The sequence below is a fragment of the Capsicum annuum genome, chromosome 10, assembly GCF_002878395.1.
Source record: "Capsicum annuum cultivar UCD-10X-F1 chromosome 10, UCD10Xv1.1, whole genome shotgun sequence".
NCBI classification, from domain to species: domain Eukaryota; kingdom Viridiplantae; phylum Streptophyta; class Magnoliopsida; order Solanales; family Solanaceae; genus Capsicum; species Capsicum annuum.
Genome location: NC_061120.1, coordinates 210,516,973 through 210,538,327, shown reverse-complemented (window position 1 = coordinate 210,538,327; position 21,355 = coordinate 210,516,973). Strand labels below are relative to the sequence as shown.

Genomic DNA, 21,355 nt, shown 5'->3' with positions numbered 1-21,355 from the left:
ATTTGTAATGTGTTTTAGTATGTTTTATTATTCCTAAATTTTAAGCATTTCAAAGTCATGAAATCAGTGGCTTAAATGTAGTTTTCATGTATATATATTGAATTGACAGGAATTAAAAATTTAGTGGTTAAAGAAATATTTCAACGTAAATCATTCTTAATTTAGTCATTAATATGTTAATTAATATGATAACTACTGCATTAGGTATTTTCTTAGATTACTACTAGACTTCTTATCTTATTCCATATCTCTTTAATGATTTATCCACTTAATTATATGAATTTTCTTGCGTATTATTATCCGTAATTATCATTTAGTCATGTGAGAAGGATGAAAACAAGTTTTTATTTTTAAAAATAAATTAAGTTTCAACATAGAAATAAAATTGTTTAGCGAAATATCTTTTGGACAATTTTTGAAAAATGAATGAGATAGATTATAAATTTTTTCAGACTTATCACAAATAACAAAAGAAGAGGGAGTGAGAAATATTGTAAGGGAGCAAACAAGTTGCAGATTAGTCCAAGGTTTGAAAGAAAAGAATAAAAAATGAGTAAGTTTAGCAACTCAAATTTATGAGAGACAAACCAACGCCTTTAACGCTAGAAATTTTTTTAAGTATTTTTAAATATTTATCTTAATAAAGAATGCGGCGTACGCATCTTTCGAGATATTTTAAAATTCAAGGATGCAAAAATGTACTTTGGTAAACATTTTTCTAAAATTAATTTTCACACGATTTATTTAATATAAGATAATAGACAAGTTATAGTATAATTAAAAATGAGAGAACTAAGGCCTACTAACATAATATGTCAAAATAGTTTAAGTTAAGATAAATCAATAAAAGCGACTGTGCTAGAATCACGGGACTCGAGGGGTGCCTTACACCTTCCCCTCTGTCAATAGAATTCCTTATCCGTCCTTCTGTTTTCGCAGACCAACAAAGAGTCATTTTCTTTTGATTAGGGATTCAAAAAAGGTGACTTGGAACACCATAACTCAATTTCAAGTGACGACTTTGTAATAAATTAATCCCTATTCAATACCGTCACTTTAATAGGAATAATCCTTCGAACTCGATCTCCTCGGACTAAAAAGGGGTGTGACATTAATAAGTGCACAATGTGAACTTTCACTTTTATCGTCAGACGTCTTTCGTTAAAAATTTAAAGGTATTGTATATTAATAAGTGCACAAAATCTATTTTGATACTTTTTTCTATATGACATAAATTGATACTTTTTTTAGTTGTAGGACATATTTTGGTTCCGGACTCATGGTGTCTATACATTTCAAATTAAGGAGAATTTTGTCTTTCCAAAATAGGTAGCTCAGTACGTGTCTATGCATTAAGTAAATTTGATTAGAGCATTACACGTGTAAATTGGGTGGGAGAACCAAGACAAGGTAGTCACCTTCTACACTTTTCTGCATCTATATATACTTCCAAAATTTCTCATGTAAACTCTTCATCTCTGGCTTTAATTTTTCTTTCTAAGGTAATATGATATTAATTATTTTAAGTTTTAAGTTTGATTTTTCAGAATTTGATTTGTACGGTTAGGATTTTTTTTTTTTTCAGTATTTATTAGTGAGTTGAAAATTTTTATCAGTAATTAGGGATGCATAGAACCTTACAAACTGCTTGTAACATTAGAAATTACTTTCTCCATCTATTTTATGCGACATACTTTGACTTGATAGGGTAAATATTTTATTTTTTTTTTGAAATTTCTGATTCAAAATATCCATGAATATGTATGGTGATAAATCATTTTATTAAGTATGTCCGATTATAAATTATTTTATTAAATATAAAGGAAAATTTTAAAATTTGACTTTTTTTTCCTAATTATATTAAGTGACATTTTTTGGGAAGTACTAATAAGGAAAGTATTTCACATAAAATGATAAAATGAGACGGAAGGAGTGGAGTGGTATATTTAGTTCGCTCTTATTTTGTCAATTCGTTGGTTGTAATTGTATTATATCACATTCAAAAGATGCATTATGTCTATTAGTTCTTTTGTTTTTCAATAGCACGTTTGATACTGATTTTCTTGCTACGTACTACTTTATCTATTACTTAAGTTTTACTTCTTTTTTTTTTTATTATTTATTTATTTCATTTTCTTGCTCTATTATTTTTGCAGTCCGAAGTTTCGTCTGAAAGAGTTCAGACACTTTCTCCTATGAAGAGGTGAGAAACTTTACTTCCTACTCCGTCCAAATTTACATTACGAAATTCAAATATGTTTATCTTAACAGTAACTTTTCACATATGTTTCAAATATTTTGAATAGTTAATTATTGTAACTTATACTTTTTTTTTTTTTTACGTAGTTTTTAACTATATAAATTTTATTTTACAAAAATTGATGATTTTCCATGGTCAAACATATCTTGTTTGAAAATCGAGAAGCGAACCGTGTCACATAAATTTGAATAGAGGGTCTAATTTGTTTAGATCCTTATTTCTTAATTTCATTGACACAATATGACCAACAAAATATAATTGGGTCCATTATTTTAATCATGACGTACGCGTGGAATCTTCTTTGTTGCCGAAGTTAGACCATGATGGAAGGATGGTGAGTTATTGTAAAAAAGTTCAACTTGCAAATACCTTTGCTAGTGCCTGTGAAGACACTAAAATGAAATGAGTTGTACATGGTTTGCTATTTTATGCATGCATGAAGATGTTAATATTCCTTCAATATCTTTAGATTCTTTATATTAGCTTCTTGGTCCAGTGGACATTGCTTCTATCAAAAAGATTCGTTCTTATCGAGCAGTTTTCAAGTGGTTAAAAACGTAGAACAATAGTACTACTTGGCATGTTCCCACATGAGTAAAGTTTTGGACATTGGTTGAGAGAAGAAACAAATAAACTAAAGAGGCTAAGAGTAGTGAAACTCTAGGCATAACTTTTCGCTTAATATTAGAATCGAGAATTGAAACATAGCAACATAGCATCTGCGGTTGCATTAATTGATTGAGTTTCCTCATCACTCAATCATCAGATACGGCATATAATTCATATGCGCTTAAAACTAAACTGAACCATAGAAAAGCTCTGTTTCAACATGTTAGTTTCCAATCAATAAATTTAGATTGAGTGGATATTGAACACTTGGCACGTATACTGACCCAATTGAATAGCTTCCCTTCATGGGTACGAGCTTAAGGTTTAGACTAGGGGCGGAGCTAGAAAAGGTTAAGGTTACTAAAAAGGTTCGACCGAATCCAATAGTTTAGTCCAAGTTTTTTTTATTTGTATTAAGAGATTGATTTCTATATTTATATTAAGAATTTGACTACAAAAATAAATTTAAATATAGTTGAATCATATTTGGTTAAAAAGTATAGTTTCAATTTTTATTTTATTTTCTTAAAAAAGAGAGGGTATCACAAGAACAAAGAGATCAAGCTTAAGGTTATATCTTCAGCTTTTGGTTGTAATGACTTTGTAGATAAATTAATTGCAAGTGACTCTGTTAAATGCAAAACAAAAATAAGTGACTTTTAATAAGTCACTTTGGTTCATTGAAGGTTAAAATCTTTTCATCACATAGTACTAAGAAGGTTAATTTTTTTTTTTCATTTTTGAATTACAGGTAATTCAGGAAAACTAGAATCTGAAGGCAATTAAAATGTCAGGGATAACATTAGCAATGGCTCCTCGTTCGGAGCCAGATGAGACGACATCTTCTGCAAGAAGGGAACGAAATCAAGCTGTTGTGGGTGTAATGGGACCGCTTCGAGTCATCGAGCTACAATTAGTAGCTTTCATTATGGTTTTCTCAGCCAGTGGTCTTGTACCTTTACTTGATCTAATATTTCCAGCTCTGGCATCCGCATATCTTTTGGTTCTTTCGCGATTCGCCTTCCCATCACTTGGCACGACCACTTCTACTTCCCCTTCCCCGGAAATATTTCAGGGCGGTAGGTTTTTCCGTATTTACGTGGTTGCTGGGACTACTATTGGATTGTTCTTGCCATTGGCATATGTTTTAGGTGGATTTGCTAGGGGTGATCAACACGCGGTTCGCTCTGCCACGCCTCACTTGTTCTTGCTATCTTTTCAAATTCTAACTGAGAATATTATAAGTGGATTGCCCCTCTTTTCTCCTCCGGTTCGAGCTCTGGTTCCCCTACTTTATACAGTTCGGAGGATCTTTATCTTGATCGATTGGATACAAGATGTGTGGATCAACAAGACTTTGCCCGCGAATGCACTATTCAAGGTACTTCTTGTTTAATGCCTTGCACATTTTTTAAAATTTAGAGGGGTATCAAAATTCAAATGGGGATCTGTTTAACAGCTTGTGGCCGTTGTTGGGGTTAAATTAGAAGGTCAAAGAGTTAACCCGTCCGAAGTGTGCTAGACTCGAATAGCATTGAGTCAAGATGGTCAAATAATCGTCAACTCAACAACCCATGCCAACCCGTGCTAGACTCGAATAGCATCGAGTCAAGATGGTCAGATAATCAACAACTCAACACCCCGTGCTAGACTCGAATAGCATCTGAGTCAAGAAGGTCAAATATTCGTCAACTCAACAACCCATGCAACATGACCAGACCTTTGATTTTACTTTTTTTAAAAAAAAAAAAAAAAAGCTAATGTGATTTTGGTGAAGAATTTATTGTATTTTTTTTTTTTAAAAAAAAAAGCTAATGTGATTTTGGTGAAGAATTTATTGAATTTGTGAACTTGTTTCAAATCTTTTAGAAGCTAATTCCATGAAATTCGTATTAAGTAAAAATTTTTTGGGTTATTTTTCAGGATGTTACATGGTATTGGTTTGGGAAGGGACTAGCAGTGGTTAATCTGGCTTATTTTGCAGTCAATTTGTTTGGTTTCTTGATTCCACAATTTCTTCCACGGGCTTTTGAAAGGTACTTCAGGGAGAAGAGTGAGGTTAATTCAAAGTTGGCTGAAGATAAGCACTCACAAGCTATGAACAGGATAAAGCAAACAGACAAAAGGACAGATTAATTAGTCAATATGTATGTGTAGTGGCTTTTTTCCTTCTGATTTCACTACTATAAAAGCTAAATGGAATTGGAATTTTTTTGTTTGAAGTTGGATGTTACACTTGTATTTGACTTTGTTGTTAACATGATATGATTGTGTGAATATTATCATTTGTCGCGACGCTGGAAAGTTACTTTTCCTAGTGTTACTATTTTGTTCCTGAGAAATACTATCCAAGATTTGGGAAAACTAGCAACAAATAATACTACTATTCAATTTTAATAATTTGTGTGGAGTTACGATCTTTGTAAAAATTTTATTTTATATTTCTCCTCTTCTTTGCTTTGTTCTTGAGGAATATTTGTTGGAATTTCACCATGAATGCGAAATATCATAACTGTGGAGGTATGAAAACTCATAAATGAAGAGCAGAGCATATCCAAGTGTAATTAAACTTCAATTAACTAATATAATTTTAAATTACCACGTCAATTTAATTATATTAATCAATTATTCAATTTGGCCACCATATCATGAATTTAAGATTTAATTCAAATTTTGATATGAATTTATCCAATAAAATTCGCTATGCTTCGAAGCTTGTTGGTTGCATATTGTCACGATCCGAGACAGTGCCCGGAACCAACTGCTTTAGACTAAATACAATACAATATATTCGAGTAGTTCTTGACTGCTGGCCAAATGCTAAGACGAATCATTTTGCAAGAGCAAGGCTTGCAACTCCGGCAGCACAAAGAGTCATAGTGGTCTGTGTTTGATAACTCTCATTGTTCTACTGGTGGTTCGGGGGGACCTCGGGCTATTGGCATACCGCCCCCATCAGTTTTAGGCTTCGCGTAGTCCACAAAGATAACGCGTCCATTGAGAGGCTGCACCATTCGTCGTACAAAGATGAACGATAATGAACATAATAGTAGACATCAACAACAGATACACTGATAATATGGATTTGTACCTTGCCATTCATTTCTTGCAACGCCTTCTCCGCTTCATCTTCAGATGCATAGGTGACAAATCCAAAACCTTTGGATCTCTCTGAAACTTTATCCGTCACTATTTTCGCTGGAAAATAAAACAAGGTTAAAATAAAGGTGCTAACTCATACTATATACACAAGTAGAGATCAATCTATGTTATTCACTTGTTTGTGCACCTTCAATAACTTGACCATGTTGAGAAAATGCCTCTGACAGTCCCTTCTCTGTGGTGTAAAATGAGAGTCCTGTAAATAGCAATATCTCATAAGCTTGTTACGTTGGATAATGATCTTCTATATTGTTCATTTCTCTTTCATATCACGTAACTAGGATGGGATTGTCAGACTAACACAGTCTCTAGCGCAGTTCGCCAGCAACTAACATTTTTTTTGTGAGATAGTACCTCTGCTAACAACTTGTTTCTGCCGATAACAAAATAAACTTCAAAACCTAATAAAGTGTGGTACATGTTTCTTATTTTTTCCATCTGCTGTACAATGATCGAGGATAAGGAAGCAGCACGTCAACAAATTCCGTGTTAAGTTGATCGACTATTTCTGAGAAAACAGGAAAAATACATTTTTCCATTTTTATTCACAATACTGTCCTAGTAAAATTAGAGACTCCACATTGTGAAGTGAGCAAATCAATGGGCTTCTCTGTGTTTCATGAAAGTGATCAAGCATAAAATCATGAAACACACAAACTACATGCTAGCTAAAATAGCAACAGAGGACAAGCTTTATGATGTTGCTTGGCTGCAGTTTAAAATTAAGATCTTGATAGCTCATGTCAGACAATTTACAACAACATACCCAGTGTATTCCCACAAAGTGGGGTCTGGGGAGGGTAAAATGTATGAAGTCCATACCACTACCTCAGATGAAGTAGAAAGGCCGTTTCAGATAAACCCCTAGCTCAGGACAAATACCAATATAACACGCACATGTCAGACAATTTGTTATTAATATATGCCATTTAACTATGTAGCAGATCCAATCAAGACAGAATTCGGACCACCAATAAAACTGACAGACTATTGTTGTTTCAGTCCAATGAGTTGTTAATTGGAAGGCTGCTACGGATATCTAGCTAAAGATTATTTATACCTGCTGAACTAAAATGACTCAACAAACTGCTAATATATATATATATATATATATATATATATATATATATCAAGTACTCTATACATATACAAGCTTTTGAAGATTCATAGTGTTCTTTATTTGAAATGCCATAAATGCCTAGAAATTACATTAGATATTCTGTTTGTCGAGCTATAAGAATAGCTGCATTGTTAGAATTCAGTTTAGTTTGCAAACATTAATTAGCAGATTGACTTTAACAGGATTTTATTTCTTTTTTGTGATGATAGTGTCCAGACCATCATGCACGCACCTCAACTAATTCCACTGAGTACAACTATCTCCACCAACACAAGTACGGGGTAGTTTCAGCCACCAACGCTTGGGCAGATAGGAAGAAATCATGTATTTTTTTTTTTTTGTCTCCATTGGTACTCGAACCTAGGACCTTAGGGTTCTTACCCAATTCATCGACCACTAGGTCACATCCTTGGGTGAGGAACTTAACAGAATTATAACAAATCAGATTGTAATAGGGGTAATTATAGTATACCAGGAATCCAAAAATCTGATAGCTGATACGGAAGTACAAGAAACAACAAACAACAAAAACATACCCAGTGTATTCACACATAGCGGGATCTGAAGAGGGTAATGTGTACACAGTCCACACTACCTCTCAGATAAAGTAGAGAGCCTATTTCCGATAGACCCCGGTTAAGGACATATAACATATAACAGTACAACAAAAAATAACATAAAAACATACAACAAAATGGGATAATACACTGCTAGCTAATACAGGAAACAAGAAAAATAGCAGATAGTAAAAGAAAATAAGCAACGCTGAAGTACAAGAAACAACAAACAGTACCAAAAATAGCAGATAGTAACAAAACATAAGTAACACGGAAGTACAAGAAACAACAAACGGTACTAAAAACAACAGATAGTAATAGAACAAAGTAACGTGGAAGTACAAGAAACAACAAACAGTACCAAAAATAGCTGATAGTAACAAAACATAAGTAACACGGAAGTACAAGAAACAACAAACAGTACTAAAAATTACAAATAGTAACAGAACAAAGTAACGCGGAAGTACAAGAAACAACAAACAGTATCAAAAATAGCAGATAGTAACGGAACATAAGTAATGCGGAAGTACAAGAAACAACAAACAATATTAAATATAGCAGATAGTAACAGAACATAAGTAACGCGGAAGTACAAGAAACAACAAACAGTATCAAAAATAGCAGATAGTAACAAACAGAAATAACACGGAAGTACAAGAAACAACAAACAATATCAAAAATAGCAGATAGTAACAGAACAGAAGTAACGCGGAAGTACAAGAAACAACAAACAATATAAAAAATAGCAGATAGTATGAGAACATAAGTAACTTGGAAGTACAAGAAACAACAAACAGTATCAAAAATAGCAGATAGTAACAGAACAGAAGTAACATGGAAGTACAAGAAACAACAAACAGTATCAAAAAATAGCAGATAGTAACAGAACATAAGTAACGTGGAAGTACAAGAAACAACAACAGTATCAAAAATAGCAGATAGTAACAGAACAGAAGTAACGCGGAAATACAAGAAACAACAAACAGTACTAAAAATAGCAGATAGTATCAGAACAAAGTAACACGGAAGTACAAGAAACAACAAACAATATCAAAAATAGCAGATAGTACCAGAACATAAGTAACGTGGAAGTACAAGAAACAACAAATAGTATAAAAAATAGCAGATAGTAACAGAACAGAAACCGCTTAAGAAAAATACAATAATTGAGGTACAAGAAACAATAGATAATAATAGAAATCGAAGGACAAAAAACTAACGCTAGACAAAGCGCTATCAACAGCTATGGGGAAAAAAAATCCAAAAAAATATAATCCTTTTTATCAAATAATTACAAATTCAATACAAAAATCAGCTCTTTAATATGAATTTTTTAAACTCAATCATCTATACATGTGTTATAAAAAAAAAATAAAAAAAATAAAAATAGAAAGAAATACCTCCAACAAATAGCTTAGAAACTATGCCTCTACGAGAAAGGTAAATTGGAGAGGTTGATATTACAACACTTGTATTTTTGGGTAATAATAATTTTCTCAAAGCAGCCATCGCTTTACTGTGTTGATGGTAAAGACAATGAAAGCTGAATATCAAATTGAAGAAATAGGTTTTTGGGCTTGAGTTTTGCATTTGAGAATTTGGACTTTTGGCCCATTAAAGTGAGAAAGAAAAGCTTTACGCAAATAGCTGATCGAATTTATATTTAGAGAGGGTAGAGTGTAAGTAGACTATAGGCCTACCAATACCGCATGAAGGTAGAGAGGTTATTTTTAAAAAATTCTTAGTTAATTGAATTTATCATTTATTTTAAATAGATATACGTAAATTATATGTTGTTTATACAAGATTAGGAGAGTCCGATGCACAGATTGAACAACAAGAATCTATATGCAACCTTACCCTGTATTTTTTTACTAGAGATTTGTCTTCACAACTTGAATTATGACTCGCTAATCATATAATAACATCTTTATCAGTTATTTATACATGATTATATACATATTATACATACTAGTTTAATCTCACGTGTTTCACGCGTGTAACTTTTGATTATTTAAAATTAGATAATTTTGTCTATTGCATAAATTTTTAATAAAGTGGAAAAAGTTCAAATCACTTCTCAAAAATCCTTCACACATTAATATAATAATGTACATAGTGGTTAATAGATCGTCATTTTTGCATTTTTCATGCATCACCTCTTTTCCTTGCTACTAGAGGCTAAGAGAGACACATCGATTTGAATCATATTTGTAGTACGATTATTTTTTTCTATGTTTAAAATATTTTCTTATTTTTTAAGTTAAATTTTTAGAAAATCTTTGATTACTTAAAACTTTTAAAACTTTGCTATTTTCTTATATCTTTCTTATTCTAAAGCTTTCATATTTATTTCTAGATTTCTCAAATCTTCTTAAAATCAACTTTAGTTGATATGGAATTCTAAAACTAATGAAAAAAGTATTAGTTGTCATTAATTTTGATGACTTCTAATAAGAAAAGGTTTTATTATAAATATTTAATTAATTTTTAACTCTTAAATATTAGAAAAATAGTGAAAAAAATAATTTTGTTTAAAACAGAAACTCTTAATGAAGGGTAAAAAGTTCAAACAGTATTTCTAAGAGCACACTTTTAATATAGTATGGATTAGAGCTTAGAGGTTAGAAATAAGCATGGTTAAGTACATAATTGTCAGTGAATATGAAATAATCTCAACATATTAATCACATATAACTAATCATAACATTACTAATTTTAGCATTACTAATACATCATATTTAGTATTATTCTAATATATATATATATATATATACTTCTAATGTCTTCTCTAGTAAGGTTAAGATTTAAATAGATAATTACATAGAATGATATATCCTGATATCAAAGAAAACTTATGAATGCTGTAAATCTCCAGTTTTATCTTATACCTGAACTTAGACTCTCGCGCATATTCGTTTTTACATAAATAATATTTGATATCCAATTAAACTTTATTGTTATATATTTGAAAAAGAAAGTGTAGTTCTTTTCCTAGAGAGTACATGAAAATCTAAATATTTTAAGCTTTTAATATACATAGTAATTGTAACTTTTTTCTTCTGAAAGCAACTTATTCAAAGTTTTGAAGTTATAAAGCCAATGGAATTAAAAATAGTGATTTTATAATACCATCAGTTAAGCATCAGATTAACTTGTCCAAACAAATTAAGAAGATTAAAATATATGACTAATCATTTTTTCTTCTTTAGTGTTAAATATTTTCTTCATATACAAATAATTTAATATACTAAGATATAGATGTAATTTTGGATAGTATCCAATTAAATCTTTATATTTTGGGATTCGACTCAGCTGATTAAATTTAAGTAACAAATAAATAAAATTATATATTAAATATATTAAAGATAAAATATTTCTGAGGTAGTGGTATGGACTGCGTACACTTACCCTTCCCATAGCCCATTTGATGGAAATATACTGAGTATTTGGTTGTTATATATTGAAGACAAAACATTAACGAAAACCTTAATTAAATTGTCTACTCTTACTTTTTCTCCTTGCATAAGCAATTTTTTTTGTTATTGTTTAAGACTTTGTAGTAGCCTTAACCTAGAATCTAATTAAATTCTATCAATTTTAAATAATAATTTATTGTTGTGAATTTTAAGAATATATTAAAATTTAAAAAAACTTACTTCAAATTACAAGAAAATTTGTTCCTCAAGAATCTCCTACCAGATTCCTTTTGGTGGTCTATTCAAGTCCAGACCATTTTATAATTTTGATTTGATTAGGATATATTCTTGAAAAACACAGAATCTACTCCTCATCCCATGAACATCGGATCTCCTCCCAATCACCTAACCACCATGAGCTCTTCGTAGATTTTTACTTTAGAATCAAAATTTAATTGGCATAGACAAGATAAAAGATATAAGTTGACATCAGTGACCTCAACACCACCAACAACTATCAGTTTCACCTTCTTATACACGTAAAAACTAACTATAGCTAAATAAATGCCGAATAATAGACCTAAAAAGAATCATTCCTGCTAACCTCAGATACCATTGCAACTTAAAATTCATAGAAAGATCAAAATAAATCTACAAATTTATGCTATCATAATAAATCTCGAATTAGTCTTTGAACAGATACATTGTTCAACTTAAGAGACAACAAATAGTAATGAATCCAAAACTACAATAAAATAATATGATTAAACCTAACCTTTCACAAGATTCCTCAAAGCCTGACCAAACATTCATCAACCATCCTATAAACCACAATAAAACAATACGATAATTGAGGTATCAAATTGTATTAAGCAGAAAAACAACAATTAGCAATAAAACAAAAACTACAATAATCTAGATATTAGAACAATTAATCAAACACATATGGAATAATTTGCAGCCAATAGAACCACAAAATTGAAGTCCAAACCAAGGCTTATCCATATACTAGTTTAGGTGTATGCGCCTTCCACGTGTATCTCACTTTAATGAGTTTAAACGTTACACTAAATAGGATATTTATTTAAATAATAAACATGAATACAATAATTAAATTCAATATATTTTGAGCATGTAAAGATGGAAAATTTATTTATTAAACCTAACATTTACCAAAAATATTTTTAAAAACCGATCGACATTCATCTTCCACCTATAAACTGCAATAAAACAATAAAATGATAGAGACATCAAAACAATACAATTAAATCTAACTCAAAGCGGTCCAACACTCATCTACCACCTGTAAACTATAACAAAATAATACGATAATAGCGATATTAAAATAATACAACTAAACCTAACTTTTACATAAAAAAAAAATTTCAAAGCAGAGATATTTTTGAAACAATACAATTAAACCTAACATTTACCTAAAAAAAATTCTCAAAGCCGACCAACATTTATCTACCACCTGTAAATTACAACAAAATAATACGATAAAAGAGATATCAAAACAATAAAATTACACAAAAATTCCTCAAATTCGATCGACATTCATTTACGAACTGTAAACTACAACAAAATAATAACCTATAGAGATACTAAGGCAATACAATTAAACTTAACCTTTACCTAAAAAGATTCCTCAAAGTCAGTCGACATTCATCTACCATCTGTAAATTAAAATAAAACAATAAGATAATAAAGGTATCAAAACAATACAATTAAACCTAACCTCTACACAAGAAATTCTTTAAAGCCAACCGACATTCATCTACGACCTATAAATTAAAATAAAATTATACAATAGTGATCACAAAACTGCGATTTTGATGAAAATAATTCTCGTATGAGCGAAAACTTTGACCCTAAAGAATGACTTGAATGAAAACAAAGAAGATACATATATACACACATGTTGAATTCTACTATGTTGACAAAAACAGTGAAGAAGTTGAGGGTTAGAAAATAGTGATCACAAAGCTGCAATTTTGGTGAAAATAATTCTCATCTGAGCGAAAACTAACCCTAAAGGACTTGAATGAAAACATTGAAGATACATATATACACACACGTTGAATTCTATTATGTTGACAAGAATAGTGAAGAAGTTGAGGGTTAGAAAATCAAGCATCCATCAATCTAGACCTGCAACCGAATCAAATTAGATGAGACAAAAAATAATAAACTGTGTTGAGACGGAAAACAATGAAAGATCGCATCTGTTTATAATAATGAACAATGAATAAAAACTCAAGCATTTATATATAAGGAAAAGAAAAGACGTTGTTGAAAGAAACCAAATAGGAATCAAATAAGATTAAAAATAAAATAAAACGGGTGAAGAAAAATATTAGAGAGAAAAGCTAAATATGGTTAAAAAACGGAAAACGAGTAAAGGAAAATTTGGGTAAAAGAGAATTTTAGTTAGGAAAATTTTGTTATATGAAAAATACGGGTAAAGGAAAATAAATTTTATTATTTGGGTAAAGGAGAATTTTAGTTAGGAAAATTTTATTACATGAAAAATACGGTAAAGGAAAATTTGGGTAAAGAAAAATTTTATTATATTTATTTTGTAGAATTTAATTGTAGGGAAAAGGGTAAAAGACGATTTTGTCTAAAGCGGATTATTTTAATGAAGGGCAAAAAGTTTAATTCACTTTTCTAAAGGCATTCATATTTTTAATATATTATAGATATACCAACAAATTAAAGTACAAACATAACTACACCAAATTTAAGTGGTGAAAGAAAGAAAAAAATAAGCCACGTATTAATCAAGTTAAGTAATAATGTAAAAATAAAATTGAAATATCTAATAAAAAATAAAGTAAATCCGTAATTAAAAATCAAAGAATTGAATCTATAATAAATATGAAGAATGTACTCACCTAAAATTTGTAACAGTGCACAATATAATTGGGTCTTCTAATTTTTTTTCTTAAATATTTAAAAATAAATCTTCATTGTCAAACTTTATTCGGGAGATTTTTTTTTTCTTTTAAACAAAGTTTCTTACCTTTTCTAAGTAAAATTTATTTTCCTTTAAAAGAACGTTTGCTACCTTTTTTAAGTAGAATTTTATTTTCCTCTTTTTTAATTTAAGTGATGAAATAGACTTTTCTTTTAGCCTTGTCTTTTCCTTGTTATTTTCTGTTACCATATTTTAGGACTCTCTAATTTTAAATATTATAAATATAATAAATTAATAACTTGAGTAAAATACTAAAAAAATGATTTTGTCTAAAGAATAGATTTTTAATGAAGGGTAAAAAGTTCAAATCACTTTTCTAAGGTCTTCACACTTTAAATATACTAGTTTAGGTGTACGCGCCTTACGCGTGTACCTCACTTTAATGAGTTCAGAGGATATTTGTTTAAATAAAAAAATATGAATATAATAATTAAATTTAATATCTTTTGAGTATGTAAAGATGGAAAATTTATTTATTAAACCTAATCTTTACTAAAAAAATTCTTAAAAGTCGATCGACATTCATCTACCATCTGTAAATTGTAACAAAATAATATAATGATAGAGACACAATATAATACAATAAAATCTAATTTTTACACACAAAAACTTTCTCAAAATCGTCTGACACTCATCTATCACTTGTACACAATAATAATGAAATCTAATCTTTACACACAAAAACTTTCTCAAAGTCGTCTGACACTCATCTACCATTTGTAAACAATAACAAAATAATACGATAATAGAGATATCAAAATAATACAACTAAACCTAACCTTTACATAAAAAATTTCTCAAAGCCGACCAACATTTATCTATCACCTGTAAAATGCAACAAAATAATACGATAAAAGTAATACCAAAACAATATAATTAAACTTAAATTTTACACACAAAAAATTTTCAAAACCGATCGAGATTCATCTACGAATTGTAAACTACCACAAAATAACAAACTAATAGAGATATTATGATAATACAATTAAACCTATCCTTTACCTATAATTTTTTTTTAAAGCAATCCACATTCATCTAGCATCTGTAAATTAAAATAAAATAATAAGATAATAAGGATATCAAAACAATACATTTAAACTTAACCTTTCCACAAGAAATTTTTTAAAGTCAACCGATATTCATCTACGACCTGTAAACTATAAAAGAAAATATAATAGTGATCATAAAGCTTCGATTTTGATCCAATTAATTCTTATCTGATAAAAAAATTTTTACCCTAAAGAATGATTTTGAATAAAAACAAAGAAGATATATATACACACGTATTGAATTATATTATGCTGACAAAAAGAGTGAAAAAATTTAGGGTTAGAAAATCAAGCATTCACCATGTAGACATGCAATCGAATCAAGTTAGATGAGCATCAATCATATTCTCCCAATAGGCAAACCGATTTGTTCTTTAGTTTAACGTACATCTCAATATTTATAGAAATATTTCCTTAATAAAGTCCTATATTAGAAGTATTTTTATAATTAAACAGTAGAAAGAAAAATATTAATTTAATGCAAATCATTTTGAGCAAAAACAAAAAAAAGTTGGAACTTCAAATATTACTTTCGTTAATCTCAACCAAATCATGAATAAACTCTTGTTAATAGCCTATATTGACATATTTTTAAAATTAACTTGTTTCAAAAAGTGTGTATTTTTTTAAAAATAATAATTTAAATTATTTTTGAGGTTGTTAAGGTTACCTTAATTGTTAATTGTTAATATACGTGTATATATATATATATATATATACTAATTTTGTCACGTGTGTCTCAAGTCAATCAATAGAATTATGTATAAAAGGAACGGTTTAATCTCTAGTTTAACTACATCTCAATATTTATAGAAGTATTTTCTTAATAAAGTCCTATTTTAGGAGTATTTTTCTAATTAAATAGTAGAAAGGAAAATATTAATTAATTCTCCTACCATATATTTTAGGAAACGTAGTAGAAAAAAATATTATTAATTCTCTTACCATATATTTTAGGAAGTCTGGTTAATATAATAAAAAAATAATTAAATAATAAATTATAAAAAAATAGTGAAAAGACAGTTTTGTCTAACGATGAGTCTTTGAATGAAGGGTAAAAAGTTCAAATCACTTTTTAGGGGTCTTCACACTTTTAATATATTATAGATTATAGATTATAGATTATAGATTATAGAATATAGATATAGATATAGATATAGATTATAGATTATAGATCATAGATATATTATAGATATAGATTATAGATATTATATATTTTTTTGGCTGGTTAATAGTTAATACCGCTCAAATAAGGAGACATACAAGAATGGTGGTGATTTGTTTGTGATACAAAGTAGCTTTATCGTATTAAAATTAAACATACAAAATGATTAGGTTTTTATTAGATGTATTTTACTAGGCTTAGGTATTTTTAGATTACCTTGGTCTTAGAAGTGTTCATTAAAATAAAGTGTTTATTTTAAGACAATGAGTATAAATGTTAGATATAATTATATCATGACGATTTTATACAATATCTAAGATTTTAATTAAATTCTTAATAATAACAGAATTTTAAATAATTAAGCTACATTCATATTTGATTAAATATTTATAGTTAATAAATGATTTTTTTTTTTTGCTTTTACATTAAAGAATTAGCTCAATATAACGATAATATAATTTACGGACACTTCAATCATAATGATAGACAAGTAAGTTTAACCGGAATTTATTTAGCTTTTAGTTTATCACATAAAAAATATTTTTCTATTTTGGAGTATCATATCATATTCCAGTGATTTGCTTTAAAGTTGTGAAAATATTTAACTATCTCAAATTTAAACTAAAAATACATAATTAGTAACTTTCATGCGAATCTTGTATTTATATTTAGAAATTTAGTAAATATTTAATAATTATAAGTTGAAAAGGGAAAATACATCATTTCCATCCTAAACTATACAAGAAAAGTCTAAGCCACACCTAAACTATCTAAGTGACCTACTACACACCTAAACTATATAAAAATAATATTTTTTACACCCTATAAAACATTATACCACTTGTATGTGGTGTGATGTTGCACACGCGCCTGCCACGTCAGCATAATTAAAAAAAATAAAAAATTTAATATTTTCATATTTTTTTTTTAATTTAAATATATGAACACACAAAACCCTCCATTTTTGGGATGAATTAACAACACACTCACAAAAGAGAAAAGAAGGGATTAAAGCAAGAAAATCAAAGCTAAAAAAAGTTGGCAGCTCAGCAATGGAGGAAACTGAACCAGTAGCCAATGAAGCCTTAGCAACGGCGGAGAAAGAAGAAACCTCCGTTGATGTTGCTTGACTTACTTAAGAAGGGTCATTCAGAACCAGAAAGGAAGATTGGTACAAAAGTCCGTGCTTTCCAAATCCAATATCATCCAAAATTCAAGAGTTGCTGCTTCTTTGTTGTTAGGGAGGATGATTCTGTGGATGATTTAGTTTTAGAAAGTGGGATTAGGAATGCATTCTCGTCAAGTGTTTGATGAAGTGTGACAAAAATTTTGAAATTTGCCCGTTTAAATAGCAAATTCAATTTGATTTTATTCATGGTGAAATTGACATTGATTCGATGAAGATGGAGAATGTGGTGTGAAGAAATTATTTATTTGGGGGTGGGGTGATGAAGAAGATGTGTTGGTTGGGGTGGGGTTGAATTTTTGGGGTAGGGATGATGAAGAAGAAGATGTTTCGATGAAGGTGGAGGAGAAGAAATTGCTTATTTGGGGGTGGGGGTCGAGTTTGGAGGTGGGGGTGATGAAGAAGAAGATGTTTGGGGGTAGGGGGTGATGAAGAAGAAGATGTTCGGGGGGTGAAGGAGGGAAATATTTAATTTTTAATTATTTTTTTCAATATTTTTTTTTATTTAGACACGCTTTTTTAATTTAAATAATTATGTTTTTTCCACATTAGATTTAGGGGATAAAAAATATCACTTTTAAGTAGTTTAAGTCTGTAACAGGTCACTTAGATAGTTTAGATGTGACTTAGACTTTTCTTGTATAGTTTAAGATGAAAATGATGACTGTGTTGACCTCCCCTTATTTATTATATAATTTATTTTTATTGATTTTTTTTTATCTAATATAAAATATATAAACTTTAAATTCTGAACTAGCTTTTCATCTTACATAGGCCTCACATAATTAAGCTTCATACGTGAGTCTTGGGAAAATCACAATAAGGCCTTGTAAAACAAAGGTTGGACTTTCTAAAAGTTGGGGTAGGTGTTAAGAGGAGTGGGAGAAAAAAATAAAATTTGTTCACCTTAATGGATTAGAGTACAAGTTCATTGTTTAGTTGAAAACTCACAATGATTTCAAAAGAATTTTTCTGTCCTTTACTTTCCAATCTATCTGCTCCATCATCTACATATTTTTGCTTTATTATTCAAAAGTTGACATCATTAATAATCAAATTTTCATACGCTTGTTACTAACTCTCCCTCCTTCGTTTTTAAATAAGCGATTGTTTTGGCTTAAACATATTTTTTAAATAAGCGATTGTTTTAGCTTAAACATATTCCTTAAGAAATTTTTCTATAACTTATCCTCAATAAAAAGATTGAAAAATATGTAATTCATTTTTAAATAAATCTTTTATTTAAAGAAGGATAAAATTGAAATAGTATTAATGTCGTCTTGATTATCTGAAATAACACTTATTTAGAAACAAAAATAAAAATGTTAAACACCACTTATTTAGCATCGGAACCGTGGAAATATTTAACTAAACAACTACTCTTCTTGCTCCATTACCAAAATATTAAAAAATGGCCATTAATATAATAAGTCCACCCTACAAAAGTCCCTATATAAGTACTACCCCATCTTTGCTATATTCACCACAAACAAGCAAATAGCCACTCAATCAACAACAACAAGGAAAAAACAATACAAACTTCATTTAAATTCTAGCCACTTTTGTTCTAATTTTCTTCTTTCTTTACAAAATGGAGAAAAGTGAATCAACCAAAGTTGATGTTGTGGAAAACACCAAAGAAAGGAAAGGAAAAGCCCCACTATTGGGAACAGCTGCTCCTGTTGCTGCTACTGCTGCAGCTGCAAGTGCTACTCATGCAAAAAGAAGTGCTAAAAGAGGCATTGCAATTTTTGACCTCATTTTAAGAATAGCCGCTTTTGCGTCCGCATTAGGTGCTACTGTTGCAATGGCTACTACTGATGAAACTCTGCCCTTTTTCACTCAATTCTTTCAGTTCGAAGCTAGCTATGACGATCTTCCAACTTTCACGTAAGCAAATTAATAGCCCACACCGCGAAATTTCTAAAAAAAGACGCTGCAGGCTATGTGGTCGGTGATGTAAAAGAGACCAATATTGGTTGCTTTTCTTACAAGTCATCTGTGTTCATGATGCGTAAATATATAATTATTCTATCAAATTATATATACACATATAGGAATTAATTAATTGATTTGCTATATGTTACAGGTTTTTTGTGGTAGGAATGGGAATAGTTGTTGCCTACCTTGTCCTCTCTGTACCTTTTTCAATAGTGTGCATTGTTCGACCTCATGCGGTTGTACCCAGGCTACTACTCATTATATTTGATACGGTATGAATACTTCTCTAATTTATTTATTAATTCTACGTATACAGGACTTTGTGCGAGCAGTATCGGCTTATTGTCCGAGTGACATTAATAATGTTTTATTAAATGTAAACCTAAAATTTAGATTACAACCATTGTGTTCAACCCAAGATTGGAAAGTCCAAATTTGCACTATAAATTTGTGAAATAGTTCAAATTTATCTTTTGTTAATAATTTGGATTAAATATGTTCTTGTTGTTTTATAAGAGTGGTTCAAATATGTCATTTTTCATCAACGATGGAATTTTTCAAACTCATGTACCTTTTTCACAAGGAAAAATTTGTGCTTAAATTTCGCAAAATAATTTAAATGTGGCCCTCATAATATCAGGTGGCAATGTTATTGCAAATAGGGACGGAGCCACCTTATGTTTAGGGAGTTCATCCGAACCTCCTTTAGCGAAAAATTAAACTATTCATACATAGTTAAAATTATTTTTTATGTATATATAATTGATTTTGAACCCCCTTCATCTACTTCGTGTGCCTAGTTCTTTCGATTTTGAACCCCCTTAGTGAAAATTCTGGCTCCGGCACTGATTATAAAGCGATAGCGAGAAACACATCTTATTCAAGAATGTTGAAGGACGTTTTTTTTTTAATTAAAGGGTGTCTCTTCCACTTATCGTTAGTTCTAATAAACGTATTTAAAATTTTGCAGTAAGTGATTAATTTTTTTTAAAAAATGTTATGTTTTTGACAATTTTGAAGGTTATCATTGCATTGACAACCGGTGCAGCAGGATCAGCAGCAGCCATAGTATATTTGGCTCACAATGGAAACCAAGATGCAAATTGGCTAGCAATTTGCCAACAATTTGGCGATTTTTGCCAAAGGGCCAGTGGAGCCGTGGTGGCTGCCTTTGTCACGGTGGTTATCTTGATTCTCCTGGTCGTTCTGTCTGCTTCATCTCTTCGAAGACACTAAAAATGAGTTCGTCTTTATGAAAAAAATATTCACTACTTTGCACAACGCCTTCATTTACATGTCTCTATATTTCGAAATTAGGCAAAATGGTGAAAAGTACTTGGTATGTCATCCTTGTATATTGGAAAAAAAAAAGAATAATAGTGCTATTGGATTTTATTGTTGATGTCTTTCCTTTGTTTTGTTAAGGTGTGGATCTTGTGTTTCTGTCTTTATTTAAAAGGGGAAATTTGAAAAGTCTTGTAAATCACATTGGTAAATTCAGGGAATTTATGTTCCAAAATCCAAATTATGTTGTAATTTTCAAAGTGAATTTTGTATGTGGTACTTTTCACCCCATGACCCATGTATTATGTCTCAATTCCTATATTCATCTTTTGTTGTCTGTCTAATCTTAACTTCCAAATTCCAATTATTATTATTTTTTCAATTAAAACATGTATCTCTCAAATTATACATTCAACCTGAACCAAACATGTAAAGGTTCATCTCCCCATTATTCCATGTTAAAACGAATTTTCAAAAATAACACATTCATGTATATAATCTCTCTCTCTCACACACGTGCTTAAAAGTGTAAATATCCTTTGAAAAATGATTTGAACTTTTTGTCCTTCGTTAAAAAGACTCTCTCTTAGACAAAATTGTCTTTTCAATATTTTCTTCAATTT

At 29.8% G+C, this 21,355-nt stretch overlaps 3 protein-coding genes across 4 annotated transcripts; 2 read left to right on the top strand and 1 right to left on the bottom strand.

Moving 5' to 3' along the window:
- Positions 1 to 1,444: 1,444 nt before the first annotated feature.
- On the top strand, positions 1,445 to 5,227 carry LOC107843696. Of its 2 annotated transcripts, none has more exons than XM_016688062.2 (4): positions 1,445 to 1,502; positions 2,157 to 2,203; positions 3,621 to 4,250; positions 4,793 to 5,227. In XM_016688062.2, exons 3-4 carry the CDS (start codon positions 3,657 to 3,659, stop codon positions 5,003 to 5,005), a joined length of 807 nt encoding a protein of 268 aa, XP_016543548.1. In that variant the 5' UTR covers positions 1,445 to 1,502; positions 2,157 to 2,203; positions 3,621 to 3,656; the 3' UTR covers positions 5,006 to 5,227. The 2 variants fall into 2 exon arrangements, with proteins under 2 accessions (XP_016543548.1, XP_047253265.1); XM_047397309.1 differs by lacking the exon at positions 4,793 to 5,227 and adding an exon at positions 4,329 to 4,598.
- Positions 5,228 to 5,515: 288 nt separating this feature from the next.
- On the bottom strand, positions 5,516 to 9,330 carry LOC107843695 (small RNA-binding protein 11, chloroplastic). The gene is made up of 4 exons (XM_016688061.2): positions 9,109 to 9,330; positions 6,159 to 6,227; positions 5,961 to 6,067; positions 5,516 to 5,874 (listed from the first exon to the last, which is right to left on the bottom strand). Exons 1-4 carry the CDS (start codon positions 9,296 to 9,298, stop codon positions 5,770 to 5,772), a joined length of 471 nt encoding a protein of 156 aa, XP_016543547.1. The 5' UTR covers positions 9,299 to 9,330; the 3' UTR covers positions 5,516 to 5,769.
- A 9,657-nt stretch (positions 9,331 to 18,987) lies between these two features.
- Positions 18,988 to 21,076, top strand: LOC107845117 (casparian strip membrane protein 1). Its single transcript, XM_016689375.2, has 3 exons — positions 18,988 to 19,397; positions 19,597 to 19,720; positions 20,469 to 21,076. Exons 1-3 carry the CDS (start codon positions 19,099 to 19,101, stop codon positions 20,682 to 20,684), a joined length of 639 nt encoding a protein of 212 aa, XP_016544861.1. The 5' UTR covers positions 18,988 to 19,098; the 3' UTR covers positions 20,685 to 21,076.
- The last annotated feature ends 279 nt before the right edge of the window (positions 21,077 to 21,355 follow it).

Bases quoted from the DNA above. Each gene is read 5' to 3' on its own strand.
- LOC107845117 (XM_016689375.2), top strand. From the start codon at position 19,099: ATGGAGAAAAGTGAATCAACCAAAGTTGATGTTGTGGAAAACACCAAA. The intron at 19,398-19,596 runs GTAAGCAAATTA...TATATGTTACAG, and splicing joins GACGATCTTCCAACTTTCAC to GTTTTTTGTGGTAGGAATGG. The intron at 19,721-20,468 runs GTATGAATACTT...ACAATTTTGAAG, and splicing joins TACTCATTATATTTGATACG to GTTATCATTGCATTGACAAC.
- LOC107843695 (XM_016688061.2), bottom strand. From the start codon at position 9,298: ATGCAAAACTCAAGCCCAAAAACCTATTTCTTCAATTTGATATTCAGC. The intron at 6,068-6,158 runs GTGCACAAACAA...TTTATTTTCCAG, and splicing joins ACATGGTCAAGTTATTGAAG to CGAAAATAGTGACGGATAAA. The intron at 5,875-5,960 runs GTACAAATCCAT...CGAATGGTGCAG, and splicing joins TGCAAGAAATGAATGGCAAG to CCTCTCAATGGACGCGTTAT.
- LOC107843696 (XM_016688062.2), top strand. From the start codon at position 3,657: ATGTCAGGGATAACATTAGCAATGGCTCCTCGTTCGGAGCCAGATGAG. The intron at 4,251-4,792 runs GTACTTCTTGTT...GTTATTTTTCAG, and splicing joins CCGCGAATGCACTATTCAAG to GATGTTACATGGTATTGGTT.